The 21,660-nt window shown below is 35.3% G+C and overlaps 3 protein-coding genes and 1 long non-coding RNA gene across 5 annotated transcripts; 3 read left to right on the forward strand and 1 right to left on the reverse strand.

Annotated features, from left to right (window-relative positions):
• The first annotated feature begins 2,311 nt into the window (after positions 1-2,311).
• Ski6 (exosome complex component Ski6) lies at positions 2,312-4,330 on the forward strand. Of its 2 annotated transcripts, none has more exons than XM_071789654.1 (4): positions 2,312-2,445; positions 2,804-2,967; positions 3,240-3,533; positions 3,617-4,330. In XM_071789654.1, the coding sequence occupies exons 1-4, from the start codon at positions 2,325-2,327 to the stop codon at positions 3,968-3,970; spliced, it is 933 nt and encodes a 310-aa protein (XP_071645755.1). In that variant the 5' UTR covers positions 2,312-2,324; the 3' UTR covers positions 3,971-4,330. The 2 variants fall into 2 exon arrangements, with proteins under 2 accessions (XP_071645755.1, XP_071645756.1); XM_071789655.1 differs by lacking the exon at positions 2,312-2,445 and adding an exon at positions 2,571-2,597.
• On the reverse strand, positions 4,003-13,990 carry Mtpbeta (mitochondrial trifunctional protein beta subunit). Its single transcript, XM_071789653.1, has 7 exons — positions 13,830-13,990; positions 13,353-13,521; positions 12,833-13,208; positions 5,940-6,114; positions 4,867-5,147; positions 4,367-4,672; positions 4,003-4,232 (listed from the first exon to the last, which is right to left on the reverse strand). The coding sequence occupies exons 1-7, from the start codon at positions 13,882-13,884 to the stop codon at positions 4,191-4,193; spliced, it is 1,404 nt and encodes a 467-aa protein (XP_071645754.1). The 5' UTR covers positions 13,885-13,990; the 3' UTR covers positions 4,003-4,190.
• Positions 13,991-16,652: 2,662 nt separating this feature from the next.
• On the forward strand, positions 16,653-19,437 carry LOC139820529 (uncharacterized). The gene is made up of 2 exons (XR_011733993.1): positions 16,653-17,553; positions 19,248-19,437. It is a non-coding gene; the product is annotated as an uncharacterized lncRNA (long non-coding RNA).
• A 342-nt stretch (positions 19,438-19,779) lies between these two features.
• On the forward strand, positions 19,780-21,660 carry LOC139820528 (BRISC and BRCA1-A complex member 2-like). The gene is given in 6 exon segments (XM_071790897.1): positions 19,780-20,198; positions 20,290-20,340; positions 20,343-20,465; positions 20,468-20,589; positions 20,722-21,102; positions 21,184-21,660. Coding segments are annotated over 6 exon segments (1,137 nt in total). The 5' UTR covers positions 19,780-20,113; the 3' UTR covers positions 21,559-21,660.

Consider the following 21,660-nt stretch of genomic DNA (forward strand, 5'->3'; position numbering starts at 1 on the left):
AATTATCGTAAGTAATTACTACAAAAGTAACGCTAGCGTAAACGTAGTATTAATCGTTGATTAGTCCATTGGAAATGACCAATCGCATTTTCTCATTAAGCAGATTAGCAAATGCGATTGGTTTCCAATGGACTAATCAACGATTAATACTACGTTTACGCGAGCGTTACTTCTGTAGTAACTTACGATAATTTACTCGTTTATGCGGAGTAAATTATTGTAAGTTACTACAAAATCCCGTTTACGTGAAGGAATTATCGTAAGTTACTACAGAAGTAACGCTCGCGTAAACGTAGTATAAGTTAATCAGAAGGCCTAGTTTACACCGATCACTTAATTGATACGCGTATTAAATAGTAAACAACTATTACTACGTTTACGCGAGCTTTACTTCTGTAGTAACTTACGATAACTCCTTCGCGTAAACGGGATTTTGTAGTAACTTAATTGCGATAATTTACTCCGCTTAAGGACGTTCTCTCGTCCTTATACTAGAGAAAATCGATTTTCTTAGGATTTTCTTGAAACTGTAAATATATGTTAATTTAGGTGTGCTTTATGCGTGGTATAAATTTCAGTACCTCTTCCGGTATAAAAAATCAAGATACTGAGCCTCAAAGTTTCAACTTTTACTAATGAAAAGGTTTGCCAGGCCAAACGGTAAGAGATACGAGGTTGGCCAAGAGGACTAAAGTTGCTCCTCTCATCGAGTTCTATAAGGAAAAAATGCCAAAACTAAAAAAAATTAAATTTTAACTTTTTTTTTTGAAACTTTGAGGCTCAGTATCTTTATTTTTTATCCCGGAAGAGGTACTGAAATTTATACCACGCATAAAGCACACCTAAATTAACGTATATTCACAGTTTCAAGAAAATCCTAAGAAAATCGATTTTCTCTAGTATAAGGACGAGAGAACGTCCTTAAACGAGTGATATATCGTAAGTTATTACAAAAGTAACGCTCGCGTAAACGTAGTTATAAATACTATATACTACGTTTACGCGAGCGTTACTTCTGTAGTAACTTACGATGATAATTCACTCGTTTACGCGGAGTAAATTATCGTAAGTTACTACAAAATCCCGTTTACGCGAAGGAATTATGCCCGATCTACAATAGCTGTAGTAAGCCTCAAGATGTAAGAAATTGACCAATCACAGTCGATTATTTTCCTCACATCCGCCTGTAATTGGTCAATTTCTTACGGCTTGAGGCTTACTACAGCTTACTACAGCTATTGTAGATCGGGCATTATCGTAAGTTACTACAGAAGTAACGCTCGCGTAACGTAGTAATAGTAAATTAGTTTGATTATTATTGGCTGATCAGCTCAAATATACTTATTTGATATGCGTATCAAGAGATCGGTGTAATTAGGTCAGAGCTTGGTCGAAGTGGCCCTTAATGAAACTTTCCACACATGTAGGGGGGGGGGGGTAAAAAGATGAATTTAGAAATTTTTTGTTGCTGCCCAAAAACGATTTTAAGGGGTGAAACTACCCTTCATAAGTAGAGCGACTTTTACTTTTTTCGATATAGTATCTCGAAAAATATTTGAGATATCAAAAAATGTTTTATATAAAAGTTTTATAGTAAAATCTCCTCTATTTAACAACATTAATATTAAAAAAAAAAAAATTTTTTAATAAAATTTTTATTAGAAATTAGAAAAAAAAATTTTTTTTAAATTATATTAATGTGGTTAAATAGAGATGTTTTTACCATAAAACTTTTATTTGAAATATTTTTTGATATCTCAAATACTTTTTGAGATATATCGAGAAAAGCAAAAAGCCGCTCTACGTATAAGGGGTGATTTCGCTATTTAGAACCATTTTTGGGCCGTAATGGAGAATTTCTAAATTCATCGATTTAGCTTCCTTATGTGGAAAGTTTCATAATAAGACCACCTATTACTACGTTTACGCGAGCGTTACTTCTGTAGTAACTTTACGTTAATTCCTTCGCGTAAACGGGATTTTGTAGTAACTTACGATAATTTACTCTGCGTAAACGAGTAATTATCGTAAGTTACTACAGAAGTAACGCTCGCGTAAACGTCGTAGTATAAAAGTTATTACTACAAAATCCCGTTTGAGAAATTTTTAGTTGGCGCTAATTATTACAATATTGTTTAAAGAATTATAAGTACAGTCAGAATATAAAGTATCTTTATTTTATAATATTAAATAACCCAACAGACATTCTTTTATATAAGAGATGCAAAAAAATAAATTTTTGAAGAAATTATTCCTTGCGGTTAAATATACAATAGGTGTTCTTATTATTATGAAACTTTCCACATAATAGGGAAGCTAAATCGATGAATTTAGAAATTTTTCGTTACGGCCCAAAAATGGTTCTAAACAGCAAAATCACTCCTTGGTGCAGTCCTAACTCCTACGTAGAGAAAGAAGCGGAACGGAAAGCAAGCACAGTGAGGGGTAACTAATCAGAACGTTTCTTTAAAAGACGATAATATGTATATTTAACTCTTCCCACTTCTCTTTTCATTTCGCTCCGCTTTTATATGACTGGGTTCCCCATGGATGATATTTTACGGAAAAATGGAAAGAATTTTAACCTAAAATTTACAGTACGTATACTACGTTTACGCGAGCGTTACTTCCGTAGTAACTTACGATAATTCCTTCGCATAAACGGGATTTTGTAGTAACTTACGATAATTTACTCCGCGTAAACGAGTGAATTATCGTAAGTTACTACAGAAGTAACGCTCACGTAAACGTAGTAGTAGTATTAAAAGATCATGATTGATCATGATTTTAATCAATTGGTAAGGTACAATGGAGCCTGATCAGGGCGGACTACGCGTCGACGGCAGACGAGCGTTGGAATTGAGGCAAATCCGTATGCGAATGGGAGTATTTGGGCAGGCCGACGGCAGTGCGTACATCGAGCATGGCAACACGAAAGTTTTAGCCACGGTGTATGGTCCTCATCAGGTGCGATTTATTTGTAAAACGTCTATAATTATTTTTGAGAAGCGAATTAATGATTTATATGTATGATATCTCGGATGAGTAAAGTTATGAATGCAAAGAGCTTTCAGAGGAAGTACACTAATGTAACAAGCTTTTCTTATCTGCTATTTTTTTCATCTTCTTGTGATCATTTTATTTCTTTGCTTCAAAGCATATTTTTGTAGACTGAATATTTTTATTCTAATTATCTTGGGTTGTACCGTATATTTTTGTACTATTCTTACACAATTTAGCCAAGAAGCAGTGCATCAAGGAGCAGCACAAAAGCTATCATAAATTGTCAATACAGCATGGCCGTGTTTAGCTTTACCTCCGGCGAACGGAAGCGAAGACCCAGAGGAGATTGGAAGTCACAAGAAAGATCGGTGCAATTGCGTCACGCAATGGAGGCCATAATACACTTGGAGCTGTATCCGCGCTCTCAGATTGATGTCTTTGTAGAGGTTCTACAGGTTGACGGCAGTGACTATTGCGCATCTGTGAATGCTGCAACGCTTGCGTTGATCGACGCCGGAATTCCAATCAAGGTTGACATCTAAAGATGCAATTTTAACCTTTTGCGGAGTATAAACGTCATATTGTTATATACAAAATAAATTTTTGATTATAGAACTATGCCATTGGCTGTACCGTAACTCTCGTCAACAAGCTATCAACAGAAGACGAAGATAAAACATTAGCAACAGGAGTACTAGACGCAAACTTTGTAGAGGAGTGTTCGCCAGGAGTTACTTTGTCCGTTGTCGCGTTACCAGGAACGAATAATGAGATTGAAGTGGATGGGAATGGCTTGATAGTAATAGCACATGGGGCAGGACAGAGATTACATTTGTCACGTTTGGAAGCGCTCAAACAACGTGCGTTACAAGGTTGCCAGGACGTAAAGAACATATTGGATCGTGGTGTGAGGCATCATCTAACTGCGAATCTATTGCCTTCTTTTCTGCATAATTCACTCGACTAGCAAAAAGGAAACAATTTCACAGAACTCAGTAAGAGATTTTATACAATTTAATGGTAACTGTACATAAACAATCTAATAGAAAAGTTGGTTTCTTTAAAAAAATCACAATTCCAAATGTTTCTCATAAGTAGAAAAATATTACTTTGTATATTATTTCTGTTAAATAACAGTCCGTTTTATTTGGAGATATCAGATGCATGTACTCCTCGAAAAAACGGGATTATATTGCGCCAGGATATCTTTCCATGATCATTCCAACTCCCTATTTAAAAAAATCAAAATTATAAATCTAAGAAGAAAACTTATAATTATATAATTTATAATATTTGAAATAAAGATCATTAGATATTATAAAAGCTATTTGCGTTATGTGTAATAATATAATGTTTATTTTACTTGGCCACCAGCAGCACAGGCCGCAATAAGTCCAAATTGTTGGTCCTCTTTAATAAGTCGATTAGCAGTGTGCGTCGCCAATCGTACTCCAGTGGCAGCAAATGGATGCCCAATCGACAAGGATCCTCCCCAAGCATTCCACTTGTTCAGATCTGGTATTCCGACCTTTGAACTTCTCTTTAAATACTTCTGTGCGAACAAATCAGAATCCATTGCTTTCAAATTAGCGCAGATCTGTCCGGCAAACGCTTCGTGTATCTCCCATACTCCTATATCTTTCAAGGTTAATTTTGCTTTATCGAGAATCTGCAAGCGATTATTTATATAAGTCTTATTTTTTAGCTGCACTCCGATATTCACTGTCAGTACTGAAAATCTATATTTTTCTATATTTCACGTATACTATAGATTTTCAGTACTGACAGTTGTTGACAGTTAATATCAGAATGCAGCCTTTATATATTTTAGTTTCATAACAAGTAATGATAGGAATTGTATACCTTCGGTATTGCGTATGACGGTCCCAGAAGCAGTTGATCAACTGGATCTTGAGACACATACGTGAAATTACGCAGGTATGCCTTGGGTTTCAAACCAAGTTTGAGAGCTCTCTCCTCGCTCATTATTAACGCTGCCGATGCACCGTCGGTCAAGAAAGAGGCGTTGGCCGCAGTGACCGTTCCATAAGGCTTAACAAACGCAGGTTTCAACTTTGCCAATTGTTCTTCTGTAGATACACGAATACCGTTGTCTTTATCGACAACATTTTCAACGTTTGGAACTGCAATGCAGAAAAGTAAAGCGAGACATAAATGTGCAATGTTAAATATTGATTAAGGGAATATTCTGATTTGAAAGGTCGTAAAAAAAGTATTTTTCAGGAATTTCTTCTAACGAAACGAAAAAAGCTAATAATGTTAAACTTAGCATGTTTTTTTACCCTTATTTTAACAATATATTTTTATTTTTTAAGTAACAAAAATGCTTATTTTTTCTATGTTATATCCTAGTCACTAGGGGATGTAAATGATGGACAGTGTAAATAATTCTAGCTATTCTAGGTATCTAAAAAATCAAAATTTTTCTTATTCAGGAAAAGTGTGACTATCCTCCTGAATAAGAAAATTTTTGGTTTTCGCGTTTCAGATACCTGGAATAGCTAAAATCATTTAGAGCCTCCGCACAAGACTCTTGTATGCAGTAACGTAACATGGGTCAACGCACAAAAAACGTATTGATTATACGTTTCTTGTGCGTTGATCTACGTTACATTACGCTACGGTACCATACGAGAGTCTTGTGGGAAGGCTCTTACACCGTCCATTATTTACATCACCTAATGATCAGGATATAACATAGAAAAAAAGAGCATTTTTGTTATTTAGAAAATAAAAATATATTCTTAAAATAAGGCTAAAAGAACACGCAAAGTTAAACGTTATTCGCTTTTTCCGTTTCCCTACAAAAAATTTCTGAATAATACCATTACCATTTTTTACAACCTTTCAAACGAAAATACCCCCTTAAGTCGATAATACATGAATTACATGTTGAAATATTATATCTAATGTACCTTTATAAGGCGCTACGTCCGATAACAATCCTCGTTGCTGCGCTCGTGCGGCTAGAGTATGAGAACGCAACGCATAATCGTCTTGTTCCTTGCGTGTCACACCAAATGCTGCCGCTAAACGGTCCCCGCTATGTCCCATAGTTTCACCACTTGAAAACTCTGCCACAGCTGGTAGCTAAGCAGACGTAAATTCTTGTAGTATATATATATATGTGTATATATATATATATATATATATATATATATATGTTACGGGCAAAGTCAGCATGGTGTGCAGTGTCGGCATTGCCCGGGCAATGTCAGCATTGCACAACGCGACTGGGCAAAGTAGTTTATTAGCGGACATTGCCCGGTTTGATGTGGGCAAAGTTAACACTGCCCATCCAGCGATGGCAATGTCAGCAACGATTATCACATTGCGGACTTTGCTCGGTTCAAAGTGGGCAATGTCGACAATGCTAAATCTCCGTGGGTTAAGCTGCGCTAAATGTATGGTAATTCTTCAGTTTAGCTACCTCAGCACAGAAATCGATGCAATTAGGCTTAAGTTGTGATTTTCGTTAAAGCAGGGCATACACACGTGTGTGTGCCCTGCTTTAACGAAAATCATTAAACAGTTACATCGTGCAGAATAACCAAGCATCTCGATTCAAGCAGTTAGGTCTCACGCTGGGAGTTTCATTAGTTTAATTATGCGTGGGAAGCACACACACACACACGGGGGGGGGGCCTTTGGCCTTTGGCCCCCCCCTCCCTCGCACCCACCCCGTCGGTAGGCAGCGTGGACCTCGCTTTACATTTACAACATAAAGTACATGCTAAGTTGTAAAGCGAAATTATAAAGCACATGCATGGAGGGGTGCAAGGGGGCTTAAGGCCTTCACACATAAAATGTCGTAAGGACGTAAAACGTAGGCGTAAGAAAATCGATCAATCCCAATCAAGTATTTCCCCCTACTGTGGTTACGGACAGCACAATACTTGATTGGGATTGGTCGATTTTCTTACGCTTACGTTTTACGTTCTTACGCGATTTTATGTGTGAAGGCCTTTACATGCGTGAGCGCACATGAACAGAAAGGCTTTTCTTCCCTGCACTCTCCCCCATGCATGTACTTTATAATTTCGTTTTACAACTTAGCATGTACTTTATGTTGTAAAGCGAGGTCCACGCTGCCTACCGACGGGGGTGGGTGCGGGGGAGGGGGGGCCGAAGGGTCCCCCCTCGCACCCCCCGTGTGTGTGTGTGTGTGTGTGCTTCCCACGCATAATTAAACTAATGAAACTAACAGCGTGAGACCTAACTGCTTGAATCGAGATGCTTGATTATTCTGCACGATTGATTCATTTAAAATTGGCGCAGTTTTACATGCGCGTGCGACCACTGAGCATGCGCATATGGCCGCAGGGCACGTTCAATGTTGCTACATGTCGTCGGTTCAACTTTGACGATTAATATCTCGCGTCGCGGGGCAGAGCGACACTTTTTTCTGCCAGATTCGTTCGTTTCATGCAAAAATGCGTCGATTAAGCCTAATTGCATCGATTTCTGTGCTGAGGTAGCTAAACTGAAGAATTACCCTTATTTAGCGCAGCTTAGCCCACGGAGATTTAGCATTGTCGACATTGCCCACTTGGAACCGAGCAAAATCCGCAATGTGATAATCGTTGCTGACATTGCCATCGCTGGATGGGCAGTGTTAACTTTGCCCACATCAAACCGGGCAATGTCCGCTAATAAACTACTTTGCCCAGTCGCGTTGTGCAATGCTGACATTGCCCGGGCAATGCCGACACTGCACACCATGCTGACTTTGCCCGTAACATATATATATATATATATATATATATATATATATATATATATTCAGAAAATTCTTAACGAAAAAGAGCTTTATTATATTGTTTTTTAAACGTCTCGATAAGGGCTACAAGAATATGCAATAAAAAATGGAGAGTTCTGTTTAAGAAAACATCGATCACATTGACCTGGCTTTGAAAAGGTCACTCAAAGTCAAGTCCAAAGGGTTTTCCAATGGCGAGATGCCCCCAGCAATATCAGGTTGATTTTCACACATAAGGTATCTTATGACCCAACATTAAATTACCATTCATTCCAGCTTCTAGAACAACATGGTTCCGGAGCTATAACGTCAAATTAAAAAATCAAAAAGTTTTTTTTTCTCCGAAACGGGAAAAGCTAGGACCTTGAAAAAAATGTGGATATTAGAGGATACCTTAAGGGGATCCTATAGTAAAGGCCGAACTTCCTCGATGTCGATAATCTCAACATTTCTAATCCTGTTTTCTATGTTATATATCTATATCTGTCCTTGTCTAACGAGAGGCATCTGTCCTTGTTCGATTGCTGCGCCATCTCTCGCTACACGCAATACTACTTATCCTATCAACCTGCATGTGCCTTTGCATTAATAAAACTGCGTTAGTGAAAATATTTTTTTCTAGGTTTTGAATCTTAGTTCTATTTGCATGATATTGTTCCTACATGTTGTCCCTAGTCCAATTGGGTATCATTTTGTATATATAAACAGCAGTATTTTTGTTTAAGCAAATATTGTCGTCAGGTGACAGCTGTATATGCCCAAATTTTTAATTTTTTTTTCATTTCTGATATGAAATCGTGTGTCTTGCACTAGATTTTTGTGCGTACTTAATTCTGTACAAGAATTTTGCAATTATGTAAAGCCAATTCAAAGATTTCTTTTAATTAAGAAATGTCGGTAACTACTGCCACTATATAGGATTTCCTACATGTTTTCCCAAGGGCAGATGATAAAAATTATGTATGTATGTATAAACTGCAGAATTTTTGTTTTAAGCAAATATTGTCGTCAGGTGACAGCTGCGTATGTGCCCAAATAAGTAATATTTTTAATTTTTTGGTGTTTTTGATATAAAATCGCGTTTTCTACCCTAGATTTTTGTGCGTACTTTAATTCTAGACCAAAAACTTGCAATTCTGTAAAGCCAATTAAAAGATCCATCGAAAAACGATAATGTCGGTAAATCATACGGATCAGGATCCCCTTAAAGGCCATTGCACGTAACAAAGTTTTAGTTTTAATCGTAAGAAAATAGACCAATCACACTCGATTATTCTTCAAGCGCGAGAAGAATAATCGACTGTGATGGTTAAAAACATGGTTAAAAACACAAAAAATCAAAAATATCCCTTCTTTTACACTTGAGTTACAATGAGTTAGGTCCTTTGATTTTTCTTTTTGATTTAATTTTACTATTTTTTTATTTAATTTAGATTTTACGGTACTTTTAAAATTGTGAGTGGCACTTACTTTCTTCAAAAAAAGAATATTTTTGGTTTTCTTTTATGTTTTTAACCATGTACCGCCACGATCATCTTGAGTAAAATGTCCAAAAATCCAACCTAAGTGGTAGTAGCTTTATTTTTTTAAATAAAATTATTATATCAGGAAATTGCGTCACCAACTAAACCCAAATGACATGTATTTTTCAAAAAATGGATGAAATCTTTAAATTGCGCCAATTACATAGGTATGTATTACCACAAAAATAACTTTTGCACTTTTAAAATATTAAACCCAAGTGGTACGTATCTTTGTATTCCCATTTAAAGTAGCTTTAATTCTCCTTAGAAGAATAATATCATAAAATTGTGTTACCTTATTCAACCCAAATGATATATAAAAATTAATACAAAATTAAACATTTATTTAAAAGAAATAAGAATTAAAAATACAAAATTTAAAAAATTTAATGTTTTAATTTAAAAAACTTGGCGCTGTTAAATAAAATAGTATATTAATAAAACAATTTCTATAAATCAAATACTTTAAAGTAATGTGTTAAAGTATTTCTACATTTACATTATAATTATTAATATCATATTTTTAATTAATTATTTATTCCTTTCAGATATTTAACTCCCGGAGAACACCCAGGGTCAATTTGACCCTTACCTCGAGTTTTTACTACATTTTAAGAATATACACGTAAAGTTGTAGCCAGAAATATTAAAAATAAAAAAATAAAAAATACAATTTTTTTGTAAATTACGTCTTTTTTCAAAAAAAAGTTTTTTTTTTTTTTTTTAATTTTTTTAAATATGTAAATAATTCCAACGGCATTTTTTATTTATATCAATTGATTTAACAATGTTCCAAGTACATCTGGAAATTTTTTCAAGCTGATCGCACTCGTCAATTTAAAATGGTAGACGATCAAAGTGTGTGTAGGGTCAGATTGACCCAGTGTTCTCCGTGAATGAAAAAATAGGTGTTCTCCGAAGGTTAAGCGCCAAGTTTTTTAAATTAAAACTTTAAACATTTTTTTAATTTTGTATTTTTAATTTTTATTTCTTTTAAATAAATGTTTAATTTTATATTAATTTTTATATATTACTTGAGTTGAGTAAGGTAACACAATGTTATGATATTATTCTTCTAAGGAGAATTAAAGCTACTATCACTTGGGTTGAAATAAGAAGATTCCTTAAATGGGAATACAACAAAGATACGTACCACTTAGGCTTAAGGGGAGGTTACCGTTAAAAAAATCAAATTTTTTTTTTGCTTAATTTTTTACTACGTAAAACTTTAAACGCGTTTTTCTCGAAACAGCATTTTTCGGCGCGCGGGGCGCTCTACAGCTTCAACGGATGAACCGATTTTAATAAATGACGGTGCAAAAGAAAGGAAATTTAATTTAGGGGGCCTTCAGGAAGCGTTTTTTTTTTTTCAAAAAATTGGTTGCAAATAATTTTTTTTGAACGTTGAAGCAAAAAAAAACAGGGAAAAAAGAGGTTTTTTTTTTTCAAACGGCCACCATTTTGTTATAAGAGGGTTTTTTAAAAATCGGAAAACGATAAGGCCCCCCAAATTTAATCTATTTTAATAATTTTTTTGGTTTTTTGTTTCCGATCAGCTGGCAAGGCTGTGGAATGCCCCGCGCACATAGAACCACGCCGTGTGGACTGAGAGCTGGAGCCGCCATTTTTAATTATTTTCTTCCGAAAAAATTCTAAATTAATCTTCATTTGTGTACAAATAAAAGCCGCGAAAATTTTTTTCTAAATGTACTTATTTTATATCAAAAAAAATTCCTGAAATTGAGGCATTTTTTGGGCCTCTGAACGGTAACCTCCCCTTAATATTTTAAAAGTGCAAAAGTTATTTTTATGGTAATACATACCTATGTAACTGGCGCAATTTAAAGATTTCATACATTTTTTGAAAAATACATATCACTTGGGTTCAGTTAGGTGACACAATTTTCTGATATAATAATTTTGTTAAGGGGGTTCATAATGAAACTTTTTTTCAAAACGTTGGCAAAAATTGAAATTTCAATATTTTTATTTGGTTCTAGTTCACACGATAGCCACACATCCACAGATTAAGATTTTTTTTTTTAGGATGAACTGGAGATCCGGAATCGTGGGTACCGTTTTTTTTTTACACAGCTGTCGTCGGGGTTCTACAGCAGATTCTTGGCCATATATCAACTTGGAAAAATTTCTAAATACTCTTCAAATATCAATAAATATGATGTAAAAGTTTCAACAAAGTGTATTCTTATGATTCCTTACAAAAAATTCCCCCCAAAAAAACAGCCTCTTGACCAGACAACCCCCTTAAAAAGAAATAAAGCTACTACCACTTAGGTTGGATGTTTGGATTTATATTTTACTCAAGATGATCGTGGCGGTACATGGTTAAAAACATAAAAAAAAACCAAAAATATTTTTTTTTTTGAAGAAAGTGCCACTTACAATTTTAAAAGTACCGTAAAATCTAAATTAAAACAAAAAATAGTAAAATTAAATCAAAAAGAAAAATCAAAGGACCTAACTTATTGTAACTCAAGTGTAAAAGAAGGGATATTTTTTATTTTTTGTTTTTAACCATATTGTACCGCTACGATTATCTCGAGTAAAATATATATTATACATGTGTAAGTAATGATGTTGCATGTAAAATATGATGGTGGTATCTCTACAGGGTGTTAAAAAAATCTTGTTTTGAAAATTAAATTTTTTTTTTTTACACCCTATAGATGTCGAAATCAAATTAAACCCTCGAATTAAACCATGCATACTTGTTTGAACCCTCCTAAGGTATTCTACTACCCATATTTTTTTCAAGGTCCTAGCTTTTCCCGTTCCGGAGAAAAAACTTTTTGATTTTTTAATTTGACGTCATAACTCCGGGACCACGTTGTTCTAGAAGCTGGTATGAATGGTAATTTAGTGTTGGTCATGAGGTACCTTATATGTGAAAATCAGCCTGATATCCCTGGGGACATCTCGTCAAAGGAAAACCTTTTCATCATATAATCCCTTTCAAACCATGCAACTTTTGTCTCAAACATAAAGGCTATGAACTATTCCAATGGATTGATTAAAATGGCCCACCCTGTATACAAGGTGTTTCCTAAGTAAGTACACAACTTGAAAGGGATATTCCTTAATTTATTTTAAGAAGAAAAGGTCCTATAAACATCCTAAACTACTCCGTTTTCAAAATACGGGTGTCAAAGTTGAGAAAAAGAATATAAAAATTACGAAAATCTGGAAAACGCTTAGATATTTTATTCAAATTTGATGTGCGTACGTATGGTATCAAAAACCATATACCTGTACCGATAAAACATTTTTAGATGTACCAGAAGTACATCTAAAATTTTTTTACTATTTTAAAAACGAAGCAGTTTAAGACATATGTTCAAAGAACCTTTTCTTTCTAAAATAAACCAAAGAATATTTCCTTCAATTTTTTGTACTTACTTAGGAAACACCCTGTACAAACATGTATATATTTAATGTATATATTAAATGTAATTTTCTCATATATTTTCTTTTAAAAAATTGATGTAGAAAGATTATGTAAACTTACATCTGGTATGAAATGACTTGGTCTGATACTGGCCAAGAGAGCTAATTTGTTTGGCAGAGTTTTTGCCTTATTGGCTTGCAGCATTAGAGACCTCATGGATCGACTATGTCGAATTGGAATATCTGACATAAATTCTACTCCTCCTGCCACAACAGCGTCGTAAACACCGCATGCGATTAAACCCATACCAGTAGTAATAGCCTGATTACTGCTAATGCATGCCATCGTTACTGTATGCGCAGGAGTGTGTTCGTTATATCCCGCGGCCAAAGCGGCCTCTCTCCCAATATTGGAAGTTCGCACTTCTTGCATCACTGTGCCATAGACAATATAATCGACTATTTCCTTAGGAAACCCAATTTTTTTTTGCAAGCTCCTAGAAATAGAAAATAACTTACTTTTACAAATAACATTTGCAATGAAAATACATAGAATGACCCTAGAACCATTTTGTAAGTAATATTTATAGAGTTACTTTTGTGATTATTTACGTTGACATATCAAAGTAAGGTTGACTTACACTAGCGAATGTCTTGCAAGATCATAAGCCAGAAGATTCTTATAGTAAGTTCCAGATTGTAAAAATGGAGTCCGTACTCCGTCAATGAATACAATATTTTTGGAGGTATTGTCACTTTTTGTAGAATAAGCCTTATTCATGGAAATTCCAGAAAAACGAGTAAAAGTTTCTGCAAAAATAATAAAACAAGATATTTATACTATAATAAATGAGATAAAGCAAATACTACGAAATGCAAGCATATATTATTAAAAATTTACCAGATCTATATTATAAATATTATATTGACTGTGAAAGTGTACAATATACAAATGACAAATAATTGTACACAATTAGGTGTTACAAAAATAAAAAAATCAAGTTGAGTATAAATACACTATTCCTAGTAGACACTCATGGACTTTGTACCAGCAAATCTGCACTTTACAATTTCAATTTAATATTTAATTGACTGTAAAAGAAAATTACTCTCCGTACCATAATTGACAATTCCCTGTCTCGCCATGAGACAATTTTTCAAAAGAGGAAACATTGTGCGAGATACGATATTGATATTTCTTTTTTTCCAAGTATTACGTTTGATGTGTCACCAAAGGACCAAGCACCTCTTTAGAAAAACAGCAACTACGTCAACTACGAAGTGCCATAAACATAGTGTATCTAGACTCTAGACCGACCGTGACCGAGCGTTTGCACTATTACCACAGTATAACCAGTGAGTCTGTTCGCGTTGCTTGCACTTTTTGCACTCAGCATCTTCGCTTTCTCTCTTTCCAACGGCCGAATATATATTTATCTCATTTCAAGTGCAAAAATGTTTGGGGATTTCAAGCAACGCGAACAAGCCTAAAGGTGCCTTTTCATGCTGACGCTCGACGCTTGATTTGGGCGTCAAAACTGGTCACGTGACCAACTTCATCGATAAGAAGGCGAAATAGCATCAGATATGCGAGCGTCAAAACAAGCAATTGACTGAAACGAGCGTCAAGCGTCAAAGCTGAACACAGTTGAGCTTTTGCCATTTGACCATAGAGATATAAGAATAGAGTGCGCGAGTCATATGCTAGCACGTAAGAGGCTGCGATATAGGAATAGAAAAAGAACGCTGCATATAGGCCCTTTCTGTCTTTGTCTACGCGTGCATGCAAAACAAAGACAGAAGGGGCCCATGCGCAGCTTTCTCTTTCTATTCTGCGCAGCTTTCTCTTTCTATTCCTATATCGCTTTTTCAGCTCGCTCGCGCACTCTATTCTTATATCTCTATGCATTTGACGCTGGAATTAAAAAGACTATCACGTGACCTATCACGTGATCAAGTTTGACGCCCAAATCGAGCGTCGAGCGTCAGCATGAAAAGGCACCTTAATATGTTCACTCTCTGGCTGGGAGTAGTAGAAAGAGAGAGAGAGAGAGAGAGAGAGAGAGAGAGAGAGAGAGAGAGAGATAAAGCAAATTATAATTTTGAAAGAAAAAATTTAACAAATAGATATTTTTGTTAACTGTAGAAACGTAAAAAATACGTTTCTTAAATCATGGTTTTAAAAACATTTTTGTTCAAACGTTTCTATGCTAGGCTCGATGTTAGGTCTACAATACAAGTCGTAAAGTCGTGAGTCGTAAGAATTGACCAATCACAGTCGATTATTCTCCTCAAATTCGATTGTGATTGGTCCATTTCCTACGACTCACGACCCACGACCCACGACTCGCATTTGTAGACCCCGCATTAAGGCCCCGGACACACACTTTTTCGTAACAGTAACAGTAGGATTTCGACCAATCGCGTTGCTCGATTCGAAAACGTACGGCCGTACGTTCCCGAATCGAGTAACACGATTGGTCGAAATCCTACTGTTACTGTTACGAAAAAGTGTGTGTGGCCAGCTTAATGGTTCTTTAAGGCAGGGCACACACACTTTTCGTAGAACGTAACAGTAAGGTTTCGACCAATCGCGTTGCTCAATTCTTACTTCTAAGGTTACAGACGGCCGAATCGAGCAACGCGATTGGTCGAAACCTTACAGTTACGTTCTACGAAAAGTGTGTGTGCCCTGCTTAAGCGTCGTCTACAATGGCAGCAGGAGTATACAGTAAGACGTAAGCAGTAAGCTATTGACCAACCATAGTCGATTATTCTTAAATTGCAAAAATCCCATTAGTCAATAACTTATTATTTACTGCTTACGTCTTACTGTATACTCCTGCTGCCATTGTAGACGACGCTTTACGGCAGCTAGTTTACGGTTCAGAAACTAGTACATATGTTCAAAAAAACGTATATGAAACTAATATGTGCTACGGTTTTGTTTCCAAGATTCTGGTGCAAAGTGAACCTTTAATTAAAAATTGAATATAATTATTATTATATAATGTAAATAGATTATAAAGAATTCCATTTTAATAATTACTTGACATAAGCATCGAATGTTTGTTTGATATCCAATTTTTCCGTTTCGTATTTTTAACCCAAACTGCACACCTTTTTGGGTCGACTTTTAGTGGAAAAGTACACATTTTGAATTTTTTTCTAATGAATTATAGCAGTTGGGTGCTGCGCAGCCAGGCATTTTATACTTATATTAATAACAACTGTAATTGTATTAAAAGTTTAACTGCATAAACAAAGGTTAGGTTAAGTTTTACATTGCTATTAAAATTACAAGAAAAAATTAGATAATTCAAACATTAATTTCAATATATATTACATATTTCTACATTAATTTTATCTAACCTTATTTAATAAATAAATATAATGTAATGTATAGTTGAATCTCTTATTTATAGTATATATACTTATCCTTATAAAAATGTTTTTATATCTTCTGCTCTTCTTGGCTGAAATATATGGCGGATCAAAGAACCAATCACGAATCGTTAATGGGGTGTCCAATTTATAGGAACTCTACTGCCTATGGCAATTCGCGAAAGCCTAAGGGCTCAGTCACAATGAGAGAAATAAGGAATAAGATAAAGGAATAAGGAATAAAAGAATGTCGCATCTCACTTCAGTACACGTACATTAAAGTGAGATGCAACATGCCTTATTTCTAATTCCTTTATCTTATTCCTTATTCCTCTCATTGTGACTGAGCCTTAAAGTTTTTCTGGTATTTATTTAGAATAGCTACTGCACCTCAAATATCGATGAAATTAGGCTTAATCGATTCGTTTTTGCATAAAACGAAAGAATCTGGCAGAAAAATGCGGCGGTCTGCCCAACGAAGCGAGATATTTAACGTTAAAGTTGACGACTCTCAGGTTATAAAACCTGTCATACCGACGAGATGTAGCGACTGTGGTAGCGACATGAACATGCCCCGCGGCCACATGCGCATGCTCTGTCAGCTCTGTGGCCACATGCGCATGCTCCGTGTCCGCACGCGCATGCAAAAGTGCGCGAATTTGAAACGTATGCATACTTATTGTTAAATAATTTGTTAAAGCAGAGAATAGTTGGGGTATGAAAAGTACATATTTATATGTACAATGAATAGTTGGTATATAAATATGTACTTTTCATATACCAACTATTCTCTGCTTTAACAAATTATTTCTGTTTCGTTAACTTCGACGCATAATATCTGTAGCAGAAATAATTTGTTAAAGCAGAGAATAGTTGGTATATGAAAAGTACATATTTATATACCAACTATTCATTGTACATATAAATATGTACTTTTCATACCCCAACTATTCTCTGCTTTAACAAATTATTTAACAAATAGTTTGTTAAAGCAGAGAATAGTTGGTATATGAAAAGTACATATTTATATACCAACTATTCATTGTAAATATAAATATGTACTTTCCATATACCAACTATTCTCTGCTTTAACAAATTATTTAACAAATAATTTGTTAAAGCAGAGAATAGTTCGTATATAAAAAGTACATATTTATATTTATGCATTATAAGTATGCATACGTTTCAAATTCGCGCACTTTTGCATGCGCGTGCGGACACGGAGCATGCGCATGTGGCCACAGAGCTGACAGAGCATGCGCATGTGGCCGCGGGGCATGTTCATGTCGCTACCACAGTCGCTACATCTCGTCGGTATGACAGGTTTCATAACCTGAGAGTCGTCAACTTTAACGCTAAATATCTCGCTTCGCAGGGCAGACCGCCGCATTTTTCTGCCAGATTCTTTCGTTTTATGCAAAAACGAATCGATTAAGCCTAATTTCATCGATATTTGAGGTGCAGTAGCTATTCTAAATAAATACCTTTGAAGCGCCTCTATGTCCACAAAATGTGGACATTGAACTACGTGGCCAATGTCTATAAATATGTAGGTAATGTCCACGATTTTGTGGTGCTCTTCCGTGCTATGTCTACGACCTCGTGGTAACATAATCCTCGAGGATCCTCGAGGATCAACGATTAAATATAGAATAGATACGGCCAGTTTCACCGTCTTTCGATTCACGAGGCGAATAGACACGATTAGGAATAAGAATAGGAATAGGAATAAGAATAGGAATTGTAAAAAATATTTTACATATATTACATCTATATTACTTTTTATTTTTTAATTATAAAAAATGACATTAATGCCCCTACCCCTACCTCTACCTCTGCCTCTACCTCTGACCCCACCCCTACCTCTTCCCCTGGCTGTTCCTCTTCCTCTTCCTCTTCCTCTTCCAAGTGTAGCCGCAAGGGCCGCATGTATAATGTTTTGTAAATCTCGTGTCTGAAACAGAAAATTTAAAAAACATGTTAATACATGCAAAATAAAGAAGTAATAATAACTAATTAATTATAAAAATAATTATAACAATAATCTATATATCTATACTGTTAAATCGGGTTATTTCTATTTCCGGATAACCGATTTTTTTATAATATCCATGAAGTTAGATATTCGAGTATCCGGAAATAGAAATAACCCGATTTAACAGTATAGATATATAGATTATTGTTATAATTATTTTTATAATTAATTAGTTATTATTACTTTTGGTAATTATTTACAAAAAGACCCCACCTGCCAATGACCTTGACCTTGACATATGTTGTCAAGGTCACCCTCCTGAGTGACCTTCAGAAGTTTTTAGCCGGCGGTCGTTATTCGTTAAAAAGTTATTAACAAAAAAAGTTTGGCGACCTCACCGATTTCAATGACCTTGATATATGTTGTCAAGGTCATGACCCCGAGTGACCTTCAGAAGGTTTTAGCCATCGCTCGCTATTCGTTAAAAAGTTATTAACAAAAAAAGTTTGGAAAATATAGTATATATAAGTGCATATATAGGTTAGTTGACGCGCTTTAAACACTTAAATACTTTTAAAGCGCGTCAACTAACCTATGTGGCATCTCGCATATTAACTTTCCACGCATGAAAAGTTCACGCATACACTTTCCACGCGAACCGAGGTTCACGCACACCCCCCCCCTGCTTCGGGCCGGCCCGAAAGCAGGGGGGGTGTGCGTGAACCTCGGTTCGCGTGAAAAGTGTATGCGTGAACTATTTCGGGGCTACCGCACCTCCCCCGAAAGCAGGGGGGGGGGTGTGCGTGAACCTCGGTTCGCGTGGAAAGTGTATGCGTGAACTATTTCGGGGCTACCGCACCTCCCCCGAAAGCAGGGGGGGGTGTGCGTGAACCTCGGTTTGCGTGAAAAGTGTATGCGTGAACTATTTCGACATATATATTAGTTATTTATGCTTTCCAATACTCAAAATAGCTGCTATATTTTCGAAACTTTTTTGTTAATAACTTTTTAACGAATAACGACCGCCGGCTAAAAACTTCTGAAGGTCACTCAGGAGGGTGACCTTGACAACATATGTCAAGGTCAAGGTCATTGGCAGGTGGGGTCTTTTTGTAAATAATTACCTTACTTTTTTATTTTGCATGTATTAACATGTTTTTTAAATTTTCTGTTTCAGACACGAGATTTACAAAACATTATACATGCGGCCCTTGCGGCTACACTTGGAAGAGGAAGAGGAAGAGGAAGAGGAACAGCCAGGGGAAGAGGTAGGGGTGGGGTCAGAGGTAGAGGCAGAGGTAGAGGTAGGGGTAGGGGCATTAATGTCATTTTTTATAATTAAAAAATAAAAAGTAATATAGATGTAATATATGTAAAATATTTTTTACAATTCCTATTCTTATTCCTATTCCTATTCCTATTCTTATTCCTAATCGTGTCTATTCGCCTCGTGAATCGAAAGACGGTGAAACTGGCCGTATCTATTCTATATTTAATCGTTGATCCTCGAGGATCCTCGAGGATTATGTTACCACGAGGTCGTAGACATAGCACGGAAGAGCACCACAAAATCGTGGACATTACCTACATATTTATAGACATTGGCCACGTAGTTCAATGTCCACATTTTGTGGACATAGAGGCGCTTCAAAATAAAGTTACAGCGAAATCGCGCCCGTGGCCTCTTTCAGGCTTCTCTCTGATTATATATACATATGTATCATATGTATATATAAGCATTATTGGAATCATTGGAAAGATATTACATTTCACGCTTTATTTATCTGTTTTCAGTATATAGTCATTGACTGGAACATTGTTATACAGCATTCGAGAAATATCAAACTACAGAAGTTAAATGTCAGTTCTTCGAAAAGGGATGATATGTGACAAGATATCCGTTTCTAACCATATACAGAATACTGCCAGATAAAAGCTGCTTAATTTTAAAAATTGATGTAAAGTGGTGAAAAATATTGATCTCTCTCTCACTCATCTTGATTATGCGATTATAGTTCCAAGTGTTCCAACTTTGACAATAAGATGCTAAATCAACATCCTCTATTGAGTACCATAGACTCATACATAGAGCCGCTTTTGAAGCGTGTCTTACAAACTAGGAGATTAGGTAAGACTTGTTTATTGTTAATTCTTTATTTTATCTATATTTGATAATTAAAAATTATTTTTTTATTGTGGATATATTGCATTTTCTTAAGGCATTTGTTATGGTTTGATAAAATTGGATTCGGTGTCATCAAGTTGCAACAAGAACAAAATGATTGTTTCAAGTTGTCAATTCCTTATGCTGGAGAACATCTCGCATGGAATGTATTCTTTGATTCACAATGTCCAGAAATGGGCCCAGACTTCATATTCAACGATCAGAATTTTTTAAGGACCCTGACATTGATATTTTATCTACTTGGGTGCCTAGTCTTGTTAAATGGAATCCTAATGATATCGATGCACTGCTGAATGTGCTAATCGAATTGTTAGTATATTACAAAGAACATCAGGTAAGTGGTAACTGTCATTATATAGCTCATGGATGTATATTTATCATTTACATCTTAAATTTGATGTATAATACATTCTTTATATTTTTATAAAAGTTTGTATTTAATTATAATTATTTAATTCATTTCCAGATACTGTTACTTGGAAAACAAGGAGATCGATTGCAGTTTGAATACAGCACACTTGTTGGTGAAACAGAAATATGTAAAGAAGATATAGAAGTAATGATGTTACCACTAGGATCGAAGCCCATAGAAGCAAGATTTTTAATTCGCATATCTATGGATTATTCTCGATTGCCTCCGCGTATCAATAAATCACAGAATAACGAGGCGATGCTTCTGGTTACATTTTATGGCCCAGATTGGAATCGTATTTTGCCGCAACTTTATTTATCCAAGACTTTGGAAGATATTTTTGGTGGGTCAGAATCTTTGCGTATTCCACCATTACCGCCCAACAAATATCTAATGGATTATGTTCCTGAAGTGATAAAATTCATGGAAGAGAAAGTATATAATTTCTTATACTCACATTTTATAAGATTATCTAATTGGCAAAAGATATTTATACCTACATACTTTCTGTTGCAGATAAGCAGTGTAGTTCAATGTTTTGATAGCAGAAAAGAATTTATTGCGATTCTAATTGTATTACAGCGTGGCAGCATACTGGAATATGATGCTATACAGTTTAATTGGATTACTATATTGTTGGAATACCGAGACTTCCATTTTCTTATACATTTCAATCTTTCATCAATATTTCCGAAAGAGAAACCGCAAATTACATTGCAATCGGTGTATCATATGACATCACAGGGTACTTTGTATAAAGAAGTATTGGATGATGTACCATACAGTCCTAGATGGTCAATAATGCTGATGGTTGACAAATTATTAACATACATAATAGAAAGTGCTGTTCAAAAGTTTCAAGCGAACTCTGTCAGAAATAATCGTTTTTAATAATTTATTCTGAAGAAAAAGTTATATTTTATTACAGAGAATGTATATTTAATAGTTGCAATTAAAATAAAAACTATTTGGTTCCAATGTAATAAACACTAA

This window comes from Temnothorax longispinosus, chromosome 10 (genome assembly GCF_030848805.1).
Source record: "Temnothorax longispinosus isolate EJ_2023e chromosome 10, Tlon_JGU_v1, whole genome shotgun sequence".
Taxonomy (NCBI): Eukaryota; Metazoa; Arthropoda; class Insecta; order Hymenoptera; family Formicidae; genus Temnothorax; species Temnothorax longispinosus.

Coding starts and splice junctions, on each gene's coding strand:
- Ski6 (XM_071789654.1), top strand. CDS start 2,325: ATGAATTTAGAAATTTTTCGTTACGGCCCAAAAATGGTTCTAAACAGC. Junction 2,446..2,803: donor GAAAGCAAGCACAGTGAGGG/GTAACTAATCAG, acceptor TCAATTGGTAAG/GTACAATGGAGCCTGATCAG. Junction 2,968..3,239: donor CGGTGTATGGTCCTCATCAG/GTGCGATTTATT, acceptor TACACAATTTAG/CCAAGAAGCAGTGCATCAAG.
- Mtpbeta (XM_071789653.1), bottom strand. CDS start 13,884: ATGTTTCCTCTTTTGAAAAATTGTCTCATGGCGAGACAGGGAATTGTC. Junction 13,522..13,829: donor ACAGGGAATTGTCAATTATG/GTACGGAGAGTA, acceptor TTATTTTTGCAG/AAACTTTTACTCGTTTTTCT. Junction 4,233..4,366: donor CCTGTGCTGCTGGTGGCCAA/GTAAAATAAACA, acceptor TTTTTTAAATAG/GGAGTTGGAATGATCATGGA.